Source organism: Panthera pardus, unplaced genomic scaffold (genome assembly GCF_024362965.1).
Source record: "Panthera pardus isolate Hobbes unplaced genomic scaffold, ASM2436296v1 HiC_scaffold_25, whole genome shotgun sequence".
Classification (NCBI taxonomy): domain Eukaryota; kingdom Metazoa; phylum Chordata; class Mammalia; order Carnivora; family Felidae; genus Panthera; species Panthera pardus.
In genome coordinates this window covers 23,521,472-23,537,791 of record NW_026526821.1, presented here as the reverse complement: position 1 = coordinate 23,537,791, position 16,320 = coordinate 23,521,472, and the positions used below count along the sequence as shown (strand labels likewise).

General features: G+C 35.7%; 2 protein-coding genes across 9 annotated transcripts in view; one reads left to right on the top strand and one right to left on the bottom strand.

The window, feature by feature from the left end:
• Positions 1-16,008, bottom strand: part of RBM39 (RNA binding motif protein 39) — a 30,355-nt gene extending 14,347 nt beyond the window's left edge. For 2 of the 7 annotated variants that reach the window (XM_019458640.2, XM_019458641.2), the window contains exons 1-9: positions 15,696-16,007; positions 15,017-15,080; positions 13,194-13,243; positions 8,458-8,652; positions 6,052-6,117; positions 5,902-5,955; positions 4,023-4,140; positions 2,770-2,922; positions 400-537 (exon numbers count right to left, since the gene is read on the bottom strand). In XM_019458640.2, coding sequence (XP_019314185.1) covers positions 400-537; positions 2,770-2,922; positions 4,023-4,140; positions 5,902-5,955; positions 6,052-6,117; positions 8,458-8,652; positions 13,194-13,243; positions 15,017-15,067 — 825 coding nt within the window. In that variant the 5' untranslated portion in view covers positions 15,068-15,080; positions 15,696-16,007. Of the gene's footprint in view, positions 1-399; positions 538-2,769; positions 2,923-4,022; positions 4,141-5,901; positions 5,956-6,051; positions 6,118-8,457; positions 8,653-13,189; positions 13,770-14,718; positions 14,792-15,016; positions 15,081-15,695 lie in introns of those variants that run through there. The other 5 variants (XM_019458642.2, XM_019458643.2, XM_053890302.1 and 2 more) reach the window with 4 other exon arrangements.
• Positions 16,009-16,143: 135 nt separating this feature from the next.
• Positions 16,144-16,320, top strand: part of PHF20 (PHD finger protein 20) — a 169,956-nt gene continuing 169,779 nt past the window's right edge. Inside the window, exon 1 of one of the 2 annotated variants that reach the window (XM_019458627.2) lies at positions 16,144-16,258. The gene's annotated coding sequence lies outside the window, so the exon portion shown is untranslated. The remainder of the gene's footprint in view (positions 16,259-16,320) is intronic. The other variant, XM_019458629.2, reaches the window with a different exon arrangement.

The window sequence follows — 16,320 nt, the reverse complement described above, 5'->3', positions numbered from 1 at the left end:
TTTAGGAAAGAAAAAAAAACACTTTTTTTTGAAAATACATCACAACCCTCATTTCCAAAATATCTTCTAAAAGCCTAGAAACGTCCCAAACAAGAAGTTATGCACTGTGGAACAAGGGGGGGAAAAAAAAAGTATGATCTTATTCTTTTGCCTCAAAAACAAACCACTAAAAACCAAAGTTCCTTTGTAAACCTACAATCAGGTATTAGAAATAATTAACAATTTGCTTCCTTTCCACCATTATGCTAAAAACACCAAACATTAATTCTCAGTAACACCACACATGATAAATTGCCCAAGATGCTGGAATAACTGAACTCAACGCTGAATGTAGTTGATCACTGCACAACTGTGAATACATGAAAAGGCAATGAATTGTATGAAGATACTGGGACTTACCCTTCCAAAAGGCTCAAAGATCCCCCGAAGCATATCTTCAGTTATGTTAAAGTGTAACGAGCCCACATAAAGCCTCATAGGTCCAGCACTTCCCTTTTGTAGATTGTTTGCCATTGCTGCAGCTCTGTTTTTTTCTGCCTACAAGTTGGACAGGACAAAATGCACATCACGCAGCACTAATTCAAATCATTTCAATCAAAGTAAAATCCCATTCACTTTAGATTTGCTTAATGACAAGTGATGTCAAAGGATAGTGATGACATCATGATAAGGTGAGTCACACACAGAAGTATAAATATTGTATGATTCCACTTACCTGCCACTGTGATTAACAGCGCAGAGTTCAAATTAATTTTAAGAATATGGTTCAAATGCCCAATTTCTGAACAAAAACTGTAATATTTCATTCAAGAAGTTTTAAAACAAGTTTTAAGCCCCTATACAAGACATATACAAACCAACTATATGCTGTATTTCCTATGTAAGTTGAAATCAGTTCTAAAAGTACACTCTATCATCTAAATTAGATGCATGCTGACACCAAACATGCTAAATGTGGGAAATAAGACTTTCCTAGAATTTAGGTAAATACATTCATTATTCATTAAAATTGATGCACTCTCAAAATCACTGTTACTCAAAGTACAGTACACCAACTGGCTGGCTGTCATAAAGAGCATTTGTCAATATAAAATCCAATCAAGCAAACCATTCAGTTTAGCTGTCATTTTTTCTAAAGGTAGTCTTTCTCAAAGGTAACGATTATCAATTTATACTCTAACACATGTTCCTTTTCTTATTAATAAACTGGGGCACCATGAGCAGTAAATATCCCAAAGGAAGCTTAAAAGTTAAATGAATTCAAAACCTCATTTAATTTGAGGATTCTCAGCCCTCTGTCTACATGCTATTAAGTTTGTCCTTCATTACGGGAAATCAAGGAATTACTTTTACCCATTTCCCAATAATTGCCTATTTTTTTAAACAGACATTCAAGTGATAAATACCCACTATCAAGTTACTTCTAAAACATTAAATAGGATCTATTATTGCCTTTTAGATATGACGTAAGTGAGTAACTTAGTTACAAACAACTTATTAGCAGTGAAACTGGATGGAATTTCATGTCAGATCTGGTTCCAAGGCTGGTGCCTTTTTTACTTATTTTATAAATAAAATCACTGAAGTTGATGAAGTAACTATATTATTTAGGAATTCCAGAGTATTAACTTCAGTGGTTCGAAAAGCAACCAACAGGACTTATTTTTTTTTAACACAACTTTTATATTGCTCAAAGTATTTAATTTTTTTTCAGTGTTTATTTTTGAGAGACAGGGACAGAGGGTGAGCAGGGGAGGGGCAGAGAAAGAGGGAGACAGAATCTGAAGCAGGCTCTATGTTCTGAGCTGTCAGCACAGAGCCCAACACAGGGCTCGAACTCACGAACCGTGAGATCATGACTTGAACAATCCAGATGCCCCTCAAAAATATTCTTTGAATTCTATATTCTCCATTAAAAAGAAAAAACTGAGCTACCAGTGACAGATATGTTTCTTAATAAAAGTAAGTATGGATACAGAATCCTAGAAATACTTTCATAATAGAATGATACATACCAATTTTTTCACATTTACTGTATTGCTAATGCTAATTTCATTTCCCAAAGGCATTACTCACTATAAAGTACCAGCAAAAAGGAACAGAAGACATTTTAACCAGAAGACTTTCTGAAAATTAGTTTGAAACATCTTACCTTCAAGAAATGCTAGTAACTGATAGTTATTCAAACTACTCTTAACATTTTATAAAATCTTATACATTATACATCGTAAGATGCATTATAAAACAATAAAAATATTAAAATTTATTAGAAGTGTCAAAATCACTCCATTTAAAAAAGCAGCAGTAAACATGCTCTTCAATGCTTCTATACTCAATGAATCACCACAAATCAATAAAATTATAGACCACGGTCTCAAGTCTTTTTCATGAAATAGATATTCAAGACTTATATTAGAACAAGATGGGGGTGCCTGGATAGCTCAGTAAGTTAAGCATCTGATTCGGCTCAGGTCATGATTTCACGGTTTGTGAGTTCAAGCCCCACATTGGGCACTGTGCTGACAGAGCAGTCTGCTTGGGAATCTCTCTCTGCCCCTCTCTCAAAATTACATAAACAAAAAAAAACCACGAACAGAATATTGTTAAAATTATACTTTTTATCAAAGTAATGAAGACAAAAAAGAAACAAACCTGTTCTGAGAACATCTAACTCAATAATTCATGATTATATAAGGTACTACAGCATAACATTAAGAGCAGGTTTCTTGTACTATCGCTAATCAAATTCCTAACCAAGAAAAAAATTACCTGTGATGCTTGTACTATGATTGGCACTCCTAAAACACGTTGGCCAGTTAATCCTATTGCTAGAGGCACCGAGCTAACATCAACAAACTCCACATATGCAATTCCTTTGGAACGTCTTGAATTTCTATCAGAAATCATTCTCACATCTCGAACCTAAAAAGAAAACAAACACTTAATACAAGGTTCTCTTTATGCAACCATCCACTATAAACCATTATTTTTTATTTTACTGACAATGTGGTTTTATTTGCTTACTTTTAAATAATCTCTACGCCCAATGTGGGGCAAGAATTGATGACCCTGCAATTAAGAGTCATATATCTTCTAGACTAAGTCAGCCAGGCACCCTCCCCTCCCCAACAATGGTTTAAAATAAGTAAAATTGTCAGTCCACTTCTACTTCTCATGAATGTGTGATAATGGTTATTATTTCCAATACTATTAACTTCCAAGTGAAGTAAAACAGAAATGCTGCGCAAAAAAAATTCCCTAACTGAATTTCAAACAAATCAAAAGATTTGATGTTTAAATATTCTCTAGTTCAACCTAACATATTAACGTTATTATTAAAATGTTTTTTTGGGGCGCCTGGGTGGCTCAGTCGGTTAAGCGTCCGACTTCGGCTCAGGTCAGGATCTCGCAGTCCGTGGGTTCGAGCCCTGTGTCGGGCTCTGTGCTGACAGCTCGGAGCCTGGAGCCTGTTTAGGATTCTGTGTCTCCCTCTTTCTCTGACCCTCCCCTGTTCATGCTGTCTCAAAAATAAATAAACGTTAAAAAAAAAATTTGGGGGGGCGCCTGGGTGGCTCAGTTGGTTAAGCGTCCAACTTCGGCTCAGGTCATGATCTCACAGTCTGTCAGTTCAAGCCCCGCGTTGGGTTCTGTGCTGACAGCTCGGAGCCTGGAGCCTGTTTCAGATTCTGTGTCTCCCTCTCTCTCTCTGACTCTCCCCTGTTCGTGCTCTGTCTCAATAAATAAACGTTTTAATTTTTTTTTTAATAAATAAATAAAATTTTTAAAAAAATGTTTTTTTGTTGGGACACCTGGGTGGCTCAGTTGGTTGTGTCTGACTCTTGATTTTGGCTCAGGACATGATCCCAGGGTTGTGGGATCGAGCCCTGCATTGGAGATCAGAACTGAGTGTGCACCCTACGTAAGATTCTCTCTACCTCACCAGTGCTCTCTAAAAAGAAGTAATAAAAATATTGTTTGCACTTCTCACATACTTGATCTCCCCGAATAAACTAAAAACTTACCTTTCCTACTGTAGAGAAAAACTCTTCCAAATCCCTTGGGCGAATTCTTGCTGCCAGCTGCATGCAGAAAACTGTCCTTGCATCTCTTTCCTCAGGAGTTAGATTATCAATAGGTTCCCTAACAGGAATAAAAATTAATTTTATAACTTACGCTCTTATTTTTACTTTTTAAAATTCATTTTCAATAAATAGAATAAACTTTAACAAAAGTAGTTTGTCGCTATTCAAAAAATGAATATTTCACTAAGATTTATACAAAACATCCATAAAATAATTCACTGTGACTCAATTCCTTCAACAAGACGACAGTTACTAGATGTTTCTTCTGATAATACCTCACATGGTACCAGGACAGAAGTCCATTGGCCTGGCAATTTTACAAACAGTAATTTATACAGAATAATAAAAAAAACTATCAGAAACCCGAGTTTAATAAGAGTCACTAAAAATAACTAACTACAAGTATCAGACAGTGGAAGGAATGATTTCCCAAAACAAAATCATACAGTGAAATAGTCTGACAATCACAAATGCTGAACTCCAAGTTATGAGAACTATTTTATTCTGAAATTTTTTCCTGATTTTTTTATTTAACAAACTGAGATAAATATATGGAATAACGAGCTGGTTGTTTATTAGATCAGTCTCGTAAGACTCTACAAATTTAGTATCCAAAAGAATGTTTCTTGACGGTTATAAAATACAGAAACAGTACCCATAAGCAAATCAAAAATGAAAAGCAGGAAATTATATAGACAAATTATCAGCAGTGGAATTCAACTTAATTATTTTTACATATAGCCTTGATAACTGACAGCATTTCTGATTATATGGAGGGAACTAAAGTGCCTGAGTTAAGTAAAAAAGCACAAGAGATGAAACTTAATTTCATGAATTTTGAGGAAGAAACACAAGCATCTATTAACATTATTTATTAGAAAACATCACTAAGGTTAAGGTTCTAAGTGAATCCTTAGAGACATAAGCACAAATATGCTCTTATCCGCATTCTAAGCATTGTCAGGAAGTACTTTTGAAGTATTCTACCTACAAAATTCTGGCACATTTCCTTGAGGAATCAGCTAATTTTAAACATATAAAACAGAGGTACAAAGCTAGACTGCATCCATAAAATGAAAACTAAAGGGGATTTTCTTAGGAAAGTAAATATTAAAGAGTGAAAAGCTCCGTGTTACAAAAAAGAGCTTTTAAAAATATTAAGGTTTTCATCAAATCTTAGGATTACAATATATCAAACAAATATAACAAGTAATAACCTCTAAGTTAAAAGGTGCCCTTTAAGGGAAGCCAGAATATCAGTAAAGAATAATGCTGCCATATACCAAAGTGTTCCTTGAGCCAAAATAAATAGGTGTGATAGGGAGGTCTTATATTTAAGAGGAAAATTAACTCAAAGATTCGAGAACATTAAGATTACTACTTAGAAACAAACAAACCTGGCTAAAACTTTGGAAATGGAAGTACTTTATCTCAGTAAAGACAGCCAAATGATAAAACTTGTGATAGTTACAACCACTTTCCCATGAAGCTACATTAGTAAAATTTATTAATTCCAAAGATAAGCAAAGTCTACTTAAAATTTTCTATAGCTACCATTAAAAAAATTTACTTACAAGTGATTTAAGAACACATGTAAGATCTACACATTAATTACTGCTCCATTCTTAGTAATACGAAATTAAAATGAAAACTTACAAATCCACACTGATTTAACAGTATCCCAGTACTACCCACAGAAGATATAGTACAAATACTGTCCAAATTACAAAATGTTAATTAATAGTAACATACACTGTAAAAGCTTTATAAAAGCTTATAGTGCTAAAGGAAAAAAAAAAAAAATAGGGACAACAGCTACCTCACAGGGCTCTTGTCTTTTCTGAATGGACTTTTGCTTCGGGAGCGTCGTCTGCTGCAAAGTTAAAAAGTTTCAGAAATTACCCAAACAAGTACACCACATCAGTTCCTTGAAAAACAATTTAAACAATTCAGAAGTATGTTTAAAAACCTTAATTTGATGCTATGAGGCAACCCAATCTTTCCTCGGATGGCACTGTTAAATTTTGGTCCGGAGCTAAAAAGGAAACACAAAATTACACTAGTTACAGGGTTAGGGTCTTGCTAAGATCGCGTTCATGCGCTCTCCAGCAAGTTTAACATTGTTCAGGCTGATTCTTTTCCACCTCAATTATGAAGAGAAAATAGAGACTTTTTCTCTTAATTATCCCAGGCAAACTGCTCTTATATTTATCCATCCTGGACCACTGAGAGGTGCCGAGACCAAAGGTTACAGCCTCAAGATTGTTAAGAATCTAAAAAATCTCACCCTCATTTTCAGTCTATAATTCTTTTTACACTATGAATACATTCCTGAGAAGAAAAAAAAAAACAAGCAGAAGTGAAAATAAGTCACCCTGAACTTCCCTCACACCAGAATAACTGCAGTTAACAATTTGGTGTGTATTTTTGCAGATCCTTTCTCAGGAATACATTTGTATGCACGTACATATACAATATTCATACGTGTTTTCTTGTTTGAGGAATGTTTAAAAACAAGGAACTAATTCTTTAACATGAAAACTTCTTTTCCATATAACAGTTAAGTCTCAGAGACTGCATGAAAGAAGTTTATGTGTCATACTTTTGTGGCAAAATATTCCATAGTAAAGATGTGAAGAAAATTATTATTTCAAAAAATGTTTTATGAACTTGACATAATAAAAGCATGTTTTTGAAAATATTATAAAGGTAACTGTTATAACACAATTTTATTCTGAATCTTAAAAAGGCCCAATAGTTTCTGGATCTTTTATTCTGAAAGACCAAACTAACTTAAAGGGACAGGTCAGATGTCCTTTAGTGCTCATCCTACTATCCTTTTCAGGAAGGGTAACAAAACAAAACAGTGGTATGTGATCCACATTTGGACTCGTTTTCATGGACTCTATGCACACCTGCAACATCCAAGCAGTTCCAAATAAAGTTATATGTTAAATGGGTCCTTTGCCATTCAGACTAATAACCAGAATTAAGAGTATACATTTAATGGATAAATTAAAGATCACATGAAAACAAATGTGAGAACTAAATCACTTTGAAGTCAGACTAGGATTACAGGCTGACTTCAAGCTTTCATTACTCTAGATAAACCATATTCAGAATTTATTAAAGTAATCCTCCCCCATTTAATTCATTCTGGTAAAAATGAATATGGTAATTTTTGATAAATTGGACAAAAAAACAAAGTACTTTTTAATACAGCATCTGGAATTAAAGCAACATTGTGTCCTCTTTCAGCTCTTAAATTGTTTATGAGATAAGCAGCTAGGAAGAAAGTAGAAAACAAGGAGTTCAATCCTTTTTACTTTAAAGGTTAAAGACCCAGAATCAGGATCCAAAGTGTTAATAACTTTAATGGCTTCAAATAATACTAAAACATTTCATGAATAGCAGTTAATGTGGGTGCTTTATTTTCATTCTCTTCTCAATTCAACTCATTAAATTTATCTGTCAGTTATTACCTTCTTCTTAAAAGATGAGAAAGCTCAAGCTTGGAGTGTTAACTTGCACAAGTGAAAGAGCCAAATGTCTTATTGAGGTCTGTTTGTCTTTGAATTCCATCTCCAACCATTCAAGAGTGTTAATTTTAAAATAACTCCCACAGTTTACAACAGTATGTTCATTAAGAGGAAAGAACATCTTAAAGCACTAAGAATTGCTAGCTAGAAGCAATCCTTAAGAGTTGTAGGTAGGTTCCTTCCAAACTTTATTAATACAGTTTTTAAAATGACCGTAATAAAATATATTTCCAACTTGTTACATAACCACATTCAAATTTCCAGAGTAATTTCAAAGCATTTTTATCAGCGTCTTACTATTTTTAAAAACCTTAAATATAAATGTGATGAGCCCCAAGTTGATCATTATCAAGGAGCATACACCAAATTCACAAATGGTCTGTCATTTCAGCTGAAAACAGCCAGACAAGATTAACTACATATTTGACTAATTACATTTATAACTTATCTATTTGAGCTTTAAAATTTTTAATTTATGTTCAGTAAAGAAAATTTAAATAGCTCACACACCTTTAAGCTTTCAAATATTTGGTACTACAATATCAAGTTTTTTAAGCACTGCAGTGCTTTGGTCTAGTTTACATGGCATACAGTTAAAATATTTTAGATGGAGTAACAGAAAATCTGTATGCTTAGTAATACAAATGTTATGTACTGGTCCACATGCTATATTTCTACTTTGCTAGACTTTTCAATGCCAATACCTCATCTAATGCTTTTTAACTAGTCGTAATGAAAAACAAAATTTTACAATGCAAATTTTCCAGGTTAAATTGTTTTATGTACACCCAGAGAATGACTCTAAAACCAAAATCACTGTAACTATAGTTACATACTAAGGACTTCTGTAGCGGCCTCTGAATCTGCGATCTCGACTTCTTGAGCGGCTTCGTCTCCTTTCTTTGCTTCTACTTCGCTTCCTTTCACGGCTTTTACTCTTTTTCCTTTCTCTATCTCTACTTCGTTTCCGTTCCTTACTTTTGCTTCTTTTACGTTCATGACTACGACTTCTGCTCTTGCTTTTTTTCCTCCTGAGAAGAAAAAAATTACTATTATCTTGCTAGCTTAAGATTACTTCCTTTTATGGTCAGAAATCTTTTTAAAAATTTATCTTGCTATTTTTACTACTATGATACATAATCATACTTATGGAAAAATAATTCCTAGGTAAGGTAAATAGCACCCCACCTTTGCCTTCTTTCTACTACTTAAAATCAGCAGACAGTGACAATCATTTGAGAGAGCAGGGACTATTAATGATCTCTCTTGAGTCAGTTACAGCTTTAACAAGGAAATGATTTATTGGGAGGAAGAAGATCAAAACTTGAACTCTTAAAGTGTGACCAACATAACTGGCCAACAAAGAGATTTACTGTAATCTACAAGATACAGTAATAAAATCAAATTTATAATAGAATGTTAACATTGAAGAAACAGTGGGTCATACACAAAAATTTACATAAAAATAAACTTAATTTCCCTTACATGAGCCAAATTTGACCCAATTTACATGTATGAATACGAGTATTTTATACTCTCAAAGGGCCATACAAGCATCAATATTTTGGTTTTCCTGGGAAAATTACAAGTAATGACAAAGGACGATAGAACTAATGCAATAAAACGCATTCTGATACATCTAGACTTTAATGTGATCTTTCTCAGATTTTTTTAAAAAATATAATTTATTGTCAAATTGGTTTCCATACAACACCCAGTGCTCATCCCAACAAGTGCCCTCCTCCCTGTTTTTCAGATATTTTCTATTAAAAGTTATAACGAGTACACCAGAAAATGGGGAGGATGTCATTTTACACAAGCCTGTGGGGTGCAATCAAAAACAAGGATCAACACCTTTATCAGTCTTTATAAAATCTCAAACTCTGAAAGGTAAAAAAGCCAGTCAGTCATATCTGTCATTTCTGTGTTCTTCACAGTATACCAACCATTCGTTTCATAATTAAATCTTACCATCTGTACCTCTGTGTCATCACCCAAATTTTAGAGGTGCCTTCAGATATTTCAATATAAACCGAAAGACATTTCAAAATAAACTTATTCCGCTAAAATGTCAATTTGTAGTGGCTAAAAGATCATTAAAACATTTTGACAACTCTACATCATTTGGAAAATTTAATTAAACTGTTTAGTCCTTATCAAAGCAAAGTTAGCACAAGAGCAATTGAAGTCTGCCTCAGAGAACCTGTAAGCAGGTCATCTTAGAGTGCATTGAAAATAGAAAATGAAGACACCCACCTTCTGGAATCTTGAAACCCACACTCCAATCACAAGGAGATGTAGAGCTTTCCAAGGAGGCAGAAACTTTGTCTAAAATTTCAAGATAATCCACCTGACTGTCAGAAATGTATATGCTAGGTAGCACATGACAGAAAATTAGGCTACACTCATTATTTATATAGAAGTCATCAAAGCAATGCCCAGAAGGGCAACAGATAACATTCCAACTCTGTTGCCTGAAACACCTGACCCTATGTCTTAGCCTTAAGAATTCTGTGAGATAGCTATAATCAGAAGTCCTACATATAATCCATCAGGGGACAAAGTAAAAAGTAACTCCATCCCCCACAAAAAGGACAAATAAAGTTTTGCTCTGCTCCTAGATGGCCCATAACAGAGAGGCAGCCAACCTCCCAATCTACCTCTTTTTTTAGGCCCCAAACTTCCTCTGCCAAAGGAAAGGACTGGTAAATTGGAGAGCTAACTTCAACTAAAAGTCTTCCTAGAACTTTTTACAGATGAGTTCCCACCCACATCTGAAGGCAACCCCAGACAGGTAAAAAGACAACAACATACTAAGACATTCAGAAGCACGATCCTCTTCATAAAAGCCCAGACAAAAATTTAAGAAAGCAGTATACTTCTCCATAACAAACTGCAGCTTGAAAGAACATTAAGTTAACTAAAGAAGGGTTATCATAATCCACACTAATAGTCAAATCCTGTTACAACTTAAAAGGGACTTTCCAAAGTCTTTAGTGGCAGTGGAATTTTGTACTGAACATCATTGAAGTAAATGGTCCACTGGGCTGGGCCTTTGGACTTTTTGGTTATATGGCCTCTGCTGTAAAGGTGTTTTGCTATAACTGGATTTGACCTCTTCCATGTAAGAAGATCTAAAATTTAAATGCAAAGTACTCTGGAAAATAAGAAAAAAAATAGAAAAGTCATTTATTCCAAAATTTATAGATAATCCACACACAGTAGCCAATATATTTCAACTGTGTCATTTTATTGTTATCCTTTGAGTAATTCCTAAAGAGCTTAACTGAATGGACACTGGTTCAGACTTTCCAAAAATGATTACACTAGTAATATTCCCACGAAGGCAAGCTCAGGCATACTTTGAGATCTTGCCAAACTCAGGGGTATAGTTCTTCAGAAGGTAGGCTAATTGATAACCAGTTTGTGTTAAACTTAGTTCTTTTTACTACTACCAGAATACAACTGAGTGTTTTTAAAAGAAAACATTTACTAGTTATTAGTCAAGTCTCACTTTCTCAAAAAGTGCATTTTCTTACTACCTTAAAATTGCATCCCAATACTCAATTGCTTTTAAGACAACGAAGTTTTAGGATGAAAAATGCAACATGGCACTTTCCTTTGATTAACAGAACTTACACATAACACTAAAGCACAGAACACTGTACTTGTTCTATATCTCATCTAACCTTACATAGAAAATTTTTTTTCTAAATAACTTCCAAATTAATTTGAAAGATTAATTCCCTTTAGAAAAATGGGTGCAAAGTCTCTGATTGAACAAAAAAGCCATTTATTTAAGCAGCTTAAACGGAGACTGAGAAGTCTGACAGAAATAACTTCTACATTTAAAAAAATACTAGATGGTAGTTGGGCTATTTTAAGAAGACATTCCCTTAAATTGGCTATCCTATAGCCAATGAAAGAAAATTACCCATTTTTCTATTCAGTGTCAGAAAACTCTTTAGATAAAGGTCATAAACCATTAGTCATGGAGAGCTTAATACTAAATGTCCTGTGTAAGCTTGGTAGCCTTAATGAGCTTAGATGCAGGATAAAAATAAGTATAAACTGCAGACTGAGTTAGAAGCAAGGAGTGACAGCTGAGAATGGTTGAACAAAGAAAGTCTGTGCCCTAAAGTACATTGTTCTCATCCTGCTGGCACTCAGGATGAGATCCTTACCCACACCTAGATTAGATAATTTAAATTTACATGGATACTCCTTCCTAGTTTTCATTATGAATTGAAGAACTGTGAATTAGAGTCATTAATTAGGAAACTGACTTTAGTAAAAGGTCTAAAAGTAGGCAACATTAAACCACACAAAGGTTGGTTGATTGCCTCAAACTATAAAAATTCAAGACTAAACCCAGTATGATTAATTCCCAAAATCTGTTGTGATTAGTGAGGAACTATAACAGATCCTCCACCTAACTTTGTACCAAAATAAAATATAAGACATTTTCCACAAATTGCATTTTAATTCAATGCATTACTATATTACTTTAGAGGAAGTGTAAGAATAAAAAAAAAAAAAAAAAAAAGAACAAAGCCTGCATAATCCAAACTAAGAATTTTCTCATCTATTTTGCGAAACTCTATCAACCTACCAAATAAGAATTGTTGTGAGGATGTTAAGGTAGTGTACTATGAAGCACTCTGAGCTCTTACTAGGATGAGAGCCAAAAAAATCAAATAAACAGCTATGTTATCACTTTTTCTTTACGTATTATGAGGTCATGTACGTTCACAAAATAGGCTACTAAAACAATTTAATGCTTGTAACATGACCAAGTGATGTTAAGAATGATTAATTTTAAAGCTGAAAGAAAACTCCAAAAACAGGATCAAACCTCATAAACTGGTTCTGCTTACAATTTTATTGAAACTTATCCTATACTATATTCTGCACTATGGAGCACTGAGTTCCTGTTATGGGTTACTCATTTAACCTAGTAACTTGTATAAACAAATAAAACTTTAAAAAAACTCTATTCTATTTAAGGCTTAAAGTTTAAAAAGCTTAACAAAAACCAGTTAAGAAGCACCTAAGAAGTACTTAACTATGCTATAACGTTACTATAAAAAGGGCCTTTAAGCAGCAAGGAGCATAAATAATTCACAGCTCTGATTCCTTCAGTGGTGATTTAGAGCAAATATTTTCCATGACCTGGTTATTTATTACCTTTTCTTCTTCCTAACCCATCTTCAGTAGATTGTAACAGTTTTATTGATAACACACACCAAAATATTAAGCCAAAGTTAATAAATTTAAGACAGAAGACAAGCTGTAATACAGGAACTCTTATCCAGATTGTCATGGACAGACTTGGAAGGGAAGGTGTCCAAAAGGTCCCTGACACTATATCCTGAAATCTAGGGAAAGAGTCCATAGTTTCATATCCTCAAATAGTTTCTTGTCCCAGAAGGTAAAGAACAACTTTTCTAAAAGAGACAAAAGCTTTTGAAGAGAACTTTTAGTTTGATGCTATAGCCACAGGAACACAACTTAAGATCTCAATCACATAAAGGTCCCCCCCCCCCACCCCAGGTCCCTTGTTATAACTTACTTTTTGCTACGTTCTTCATGGCCGTTAGCACTGCTCAACTTGTTCTCATCCTAAGCAGGGTTGATAGAAGAACATCATGAGGACGAAGTGGTAACATTTCAAGTTGTCAAAGGGTAAAGGGAATAGGAATAAGAAAATACAAAACAATTTTAAAACTAATTACTTGCTTATAATTTAACATGGAAGGCTATAAAAAAATTTAGATGGGTATGTGTTTAACCACTTTGTTGCTTACAATTAAGTCATCGTGATACAAAAATAAAAATGCATATTAACATGTTAAATTTTACTTTCTTATATAGTTAGATATTAAGTTATCCAGATTTACAGTGTTCAAGTGGTTAAATAGAATTTCTATAAAACATGAATGAAGTCCTGTTTTGAGTTTTATTCCATGTGCTATGGTCCCTTTGGTCAGTACCATGGCTCTATTTCTGCCTAAGCCCCAAGTGGCCATGCTAGCAGCCAGCCACTATCGATTTCCTGTGACCGATGCCATTCCTGAGATCTTCGCCCATTTCCGTTGGAGGGTTGGGACTGTAAGAGCTTGATGCCACCTCTGTCACACATCTCGCCCTGAAGCAAACAGGGATTCACACTGCTTTAGTAATGTTGACTCCCAAGAACCCAAGAAAGTCAATTAATAATCCACCAGTCCAGCCTAAACATTTCCTACTTCCATACCTGTTTACATGGAACTACATCCATGTTAAACTAAGACACAAGAATCTTAACATTAAAATAGAAAGTAGTTCTTCAAGAGTCTAAGCATTATAAAACTACATACACCATTTAAAGCTAGAAAGAATTCATCCATATTGGTACCACATGGTCGTGCTATACAATCCAAAACAGACGTATTATTTTTAAAAGGTTTAGTGCAATGTTTATTTTCAAAGTTTGATCACATCAGTTATAGAAGTATAAGTCCTAACTTACAAAGCTTACAGTTTGTGACACCAGTGATAATGCATGCATACTGCTATTTTCACCACCAACTGGTGAAAGAATGAAAAGACACTTTACTTTTACTGTGATACTGAAATGGGTCAAAGACTATACTATTATCCAAAATAATTCCTCTGTAGCTTTTAGTGTGAAATATTATGGCAGGGACTAATTAAAAATAAAATATGGAGAACAGTAAAAACAGTCATCAAGTGACTTTAAGTTTGTGATACTGCCTCCTTTGCTTTAAAAAAAAATTTCTATTCAGGGATCCAAGAATTTTAGTAATTTTTAACTGAGCAGATCATCACCTGCCTGTTTCAATATTTACTATCACCAGTCATATATATATGTATATATATAGAAGAAAATTTAAATCTCACCCATTTCTTCTTGTAAAACTTATTTAAAGATTTGCTTGCCACAGACTGGTTATGCTTTGTTATTCTTGGACCCCTGCTATTTTCCCAAACCACTACATTCACCTTTTTGCTATACCAAACTGGAGCTGGTAATTCTTAGTTGAGTCATTTTACCTAGGGGACCACGGTACAGCGATAAGTCACTCAATTACTACCTTATGATTGACAGTTCACACTGGAATCAAAGGTGAATTCATGGGAGTAGAGGTGAGATATCGTTAGGCAAGTCTACAAAGAGAGATAGATGGGCATTTATTCATCACGCTGAAGTGAAACTACTGCACAATATTATTACATCAATAGCATATATTTACTTTTGTAAGTTACACGTAATGCATCTCTGATAAGGTAAATCAAGAGGGCTCCGGGGAGGTTAGTTTACATTTCAGCAGTAGTTTCGTGATAATGCTAAATTAAGAAATAAATAAACCTCACCGACATGTTTTTTCTCACCTTCTTGTAAGGAGCCTCAAGCATTGCTTCAATATCAATATCGTCTGCCATTTTCTCTAAACGCCTAGAAAATAAAGGTAATTCAGTGAGTAAACATTTTTCAATTCTGCCCTATTTCCTTCTTACACGACAAACTCCGAAACTTCAGAAAATACTTCAAAAACCCTGGAATAACCAAAGGGGATGCACTTTACCAGTCTTGGTAACTAAATCTGAAATGCCTCCAAGACTGAACAGACAGAAATACATTAAACGTACATTCAAAAAGCAGCCTACAATTAACTCCAAAAACAACGCGCGCGACTCGAGCGAGAGCGCCTCTTTCCGCGCAAAACCCGCGCTGCCATTTTAGGGGCAAAGGGAAACTCCCTCGGTTGGGAGGGGTTGTGTGCCATGGTAGCGTTCGGCTGGCGCCATGTTGGGAGGTCGCGGCCGCCCCAGGCCTCTAAGGGACCAGTCTCTATCCGCCCTAGGCCTCTCTGGGGTCCCTGCCACCCAAAAACCCTGAAATCTACACGACCGGAAAATAAGGGCGCGGTCGCCGAAATGGAGCCGATTTCTCGAGAACCTGCCCCCCCACCAAGTCGTTAAACACCGACTAAGGAGTGCCCCTCAACCCAGACGAAAACTAAACCTCTGAAAAGCTCTGACAATACTCAGGCCCGCGACACCTCCTTACCTGTGCGGGCTTTCGGGCCCCTGGGGTGCTTGTATTCGGAAAGACGGGAGCTGCTGCTGTTGCTGCCGCCGCTGTTGCTACTGTTAAGCCGCTAGGCCCAGGCCGCGGTACCACCCAGCCCGAATTTCGGGCTCCGAGGGCGGATAGGCCCGAGCGAATCTAAAAGAAACAATGGGATTAGAGGAGCCCGCGCGGAAGTGCAGGACGGCGGCTTCGGCAGCTCAGGATCCACCCCTGCGACAGCTTCGACAAGCTCTCTGAAATGGCGGCCGCTGCTTCCTCGTACTCACATCCACCAACACACATACACACACACAAACACACGGGGTCTCACAGAGCCCTCAGCACGGGCTCTCGCGAGAAGTTGCCCGTAGTTCCAGACCGTACCGGCCGAAATATCGCGAGATGTAAGCATGGCCCGAGCGACCATGGCCCAATCTCGCGCAATGATTGCGCCACAGATATTCCCATCCCCCACTCAGAGAGGAGCCTTTGACAAACCCCCTCTACACGGACGTACGTATCTCGCGAGACCGCGCAAGTAGCTAGAGCAAAGACAGTTGGTACACTTCCTGTCAATCTTTTTAAAAATTGAACGCTAAGTGGAGCTCTGTGGTTTCCTCCT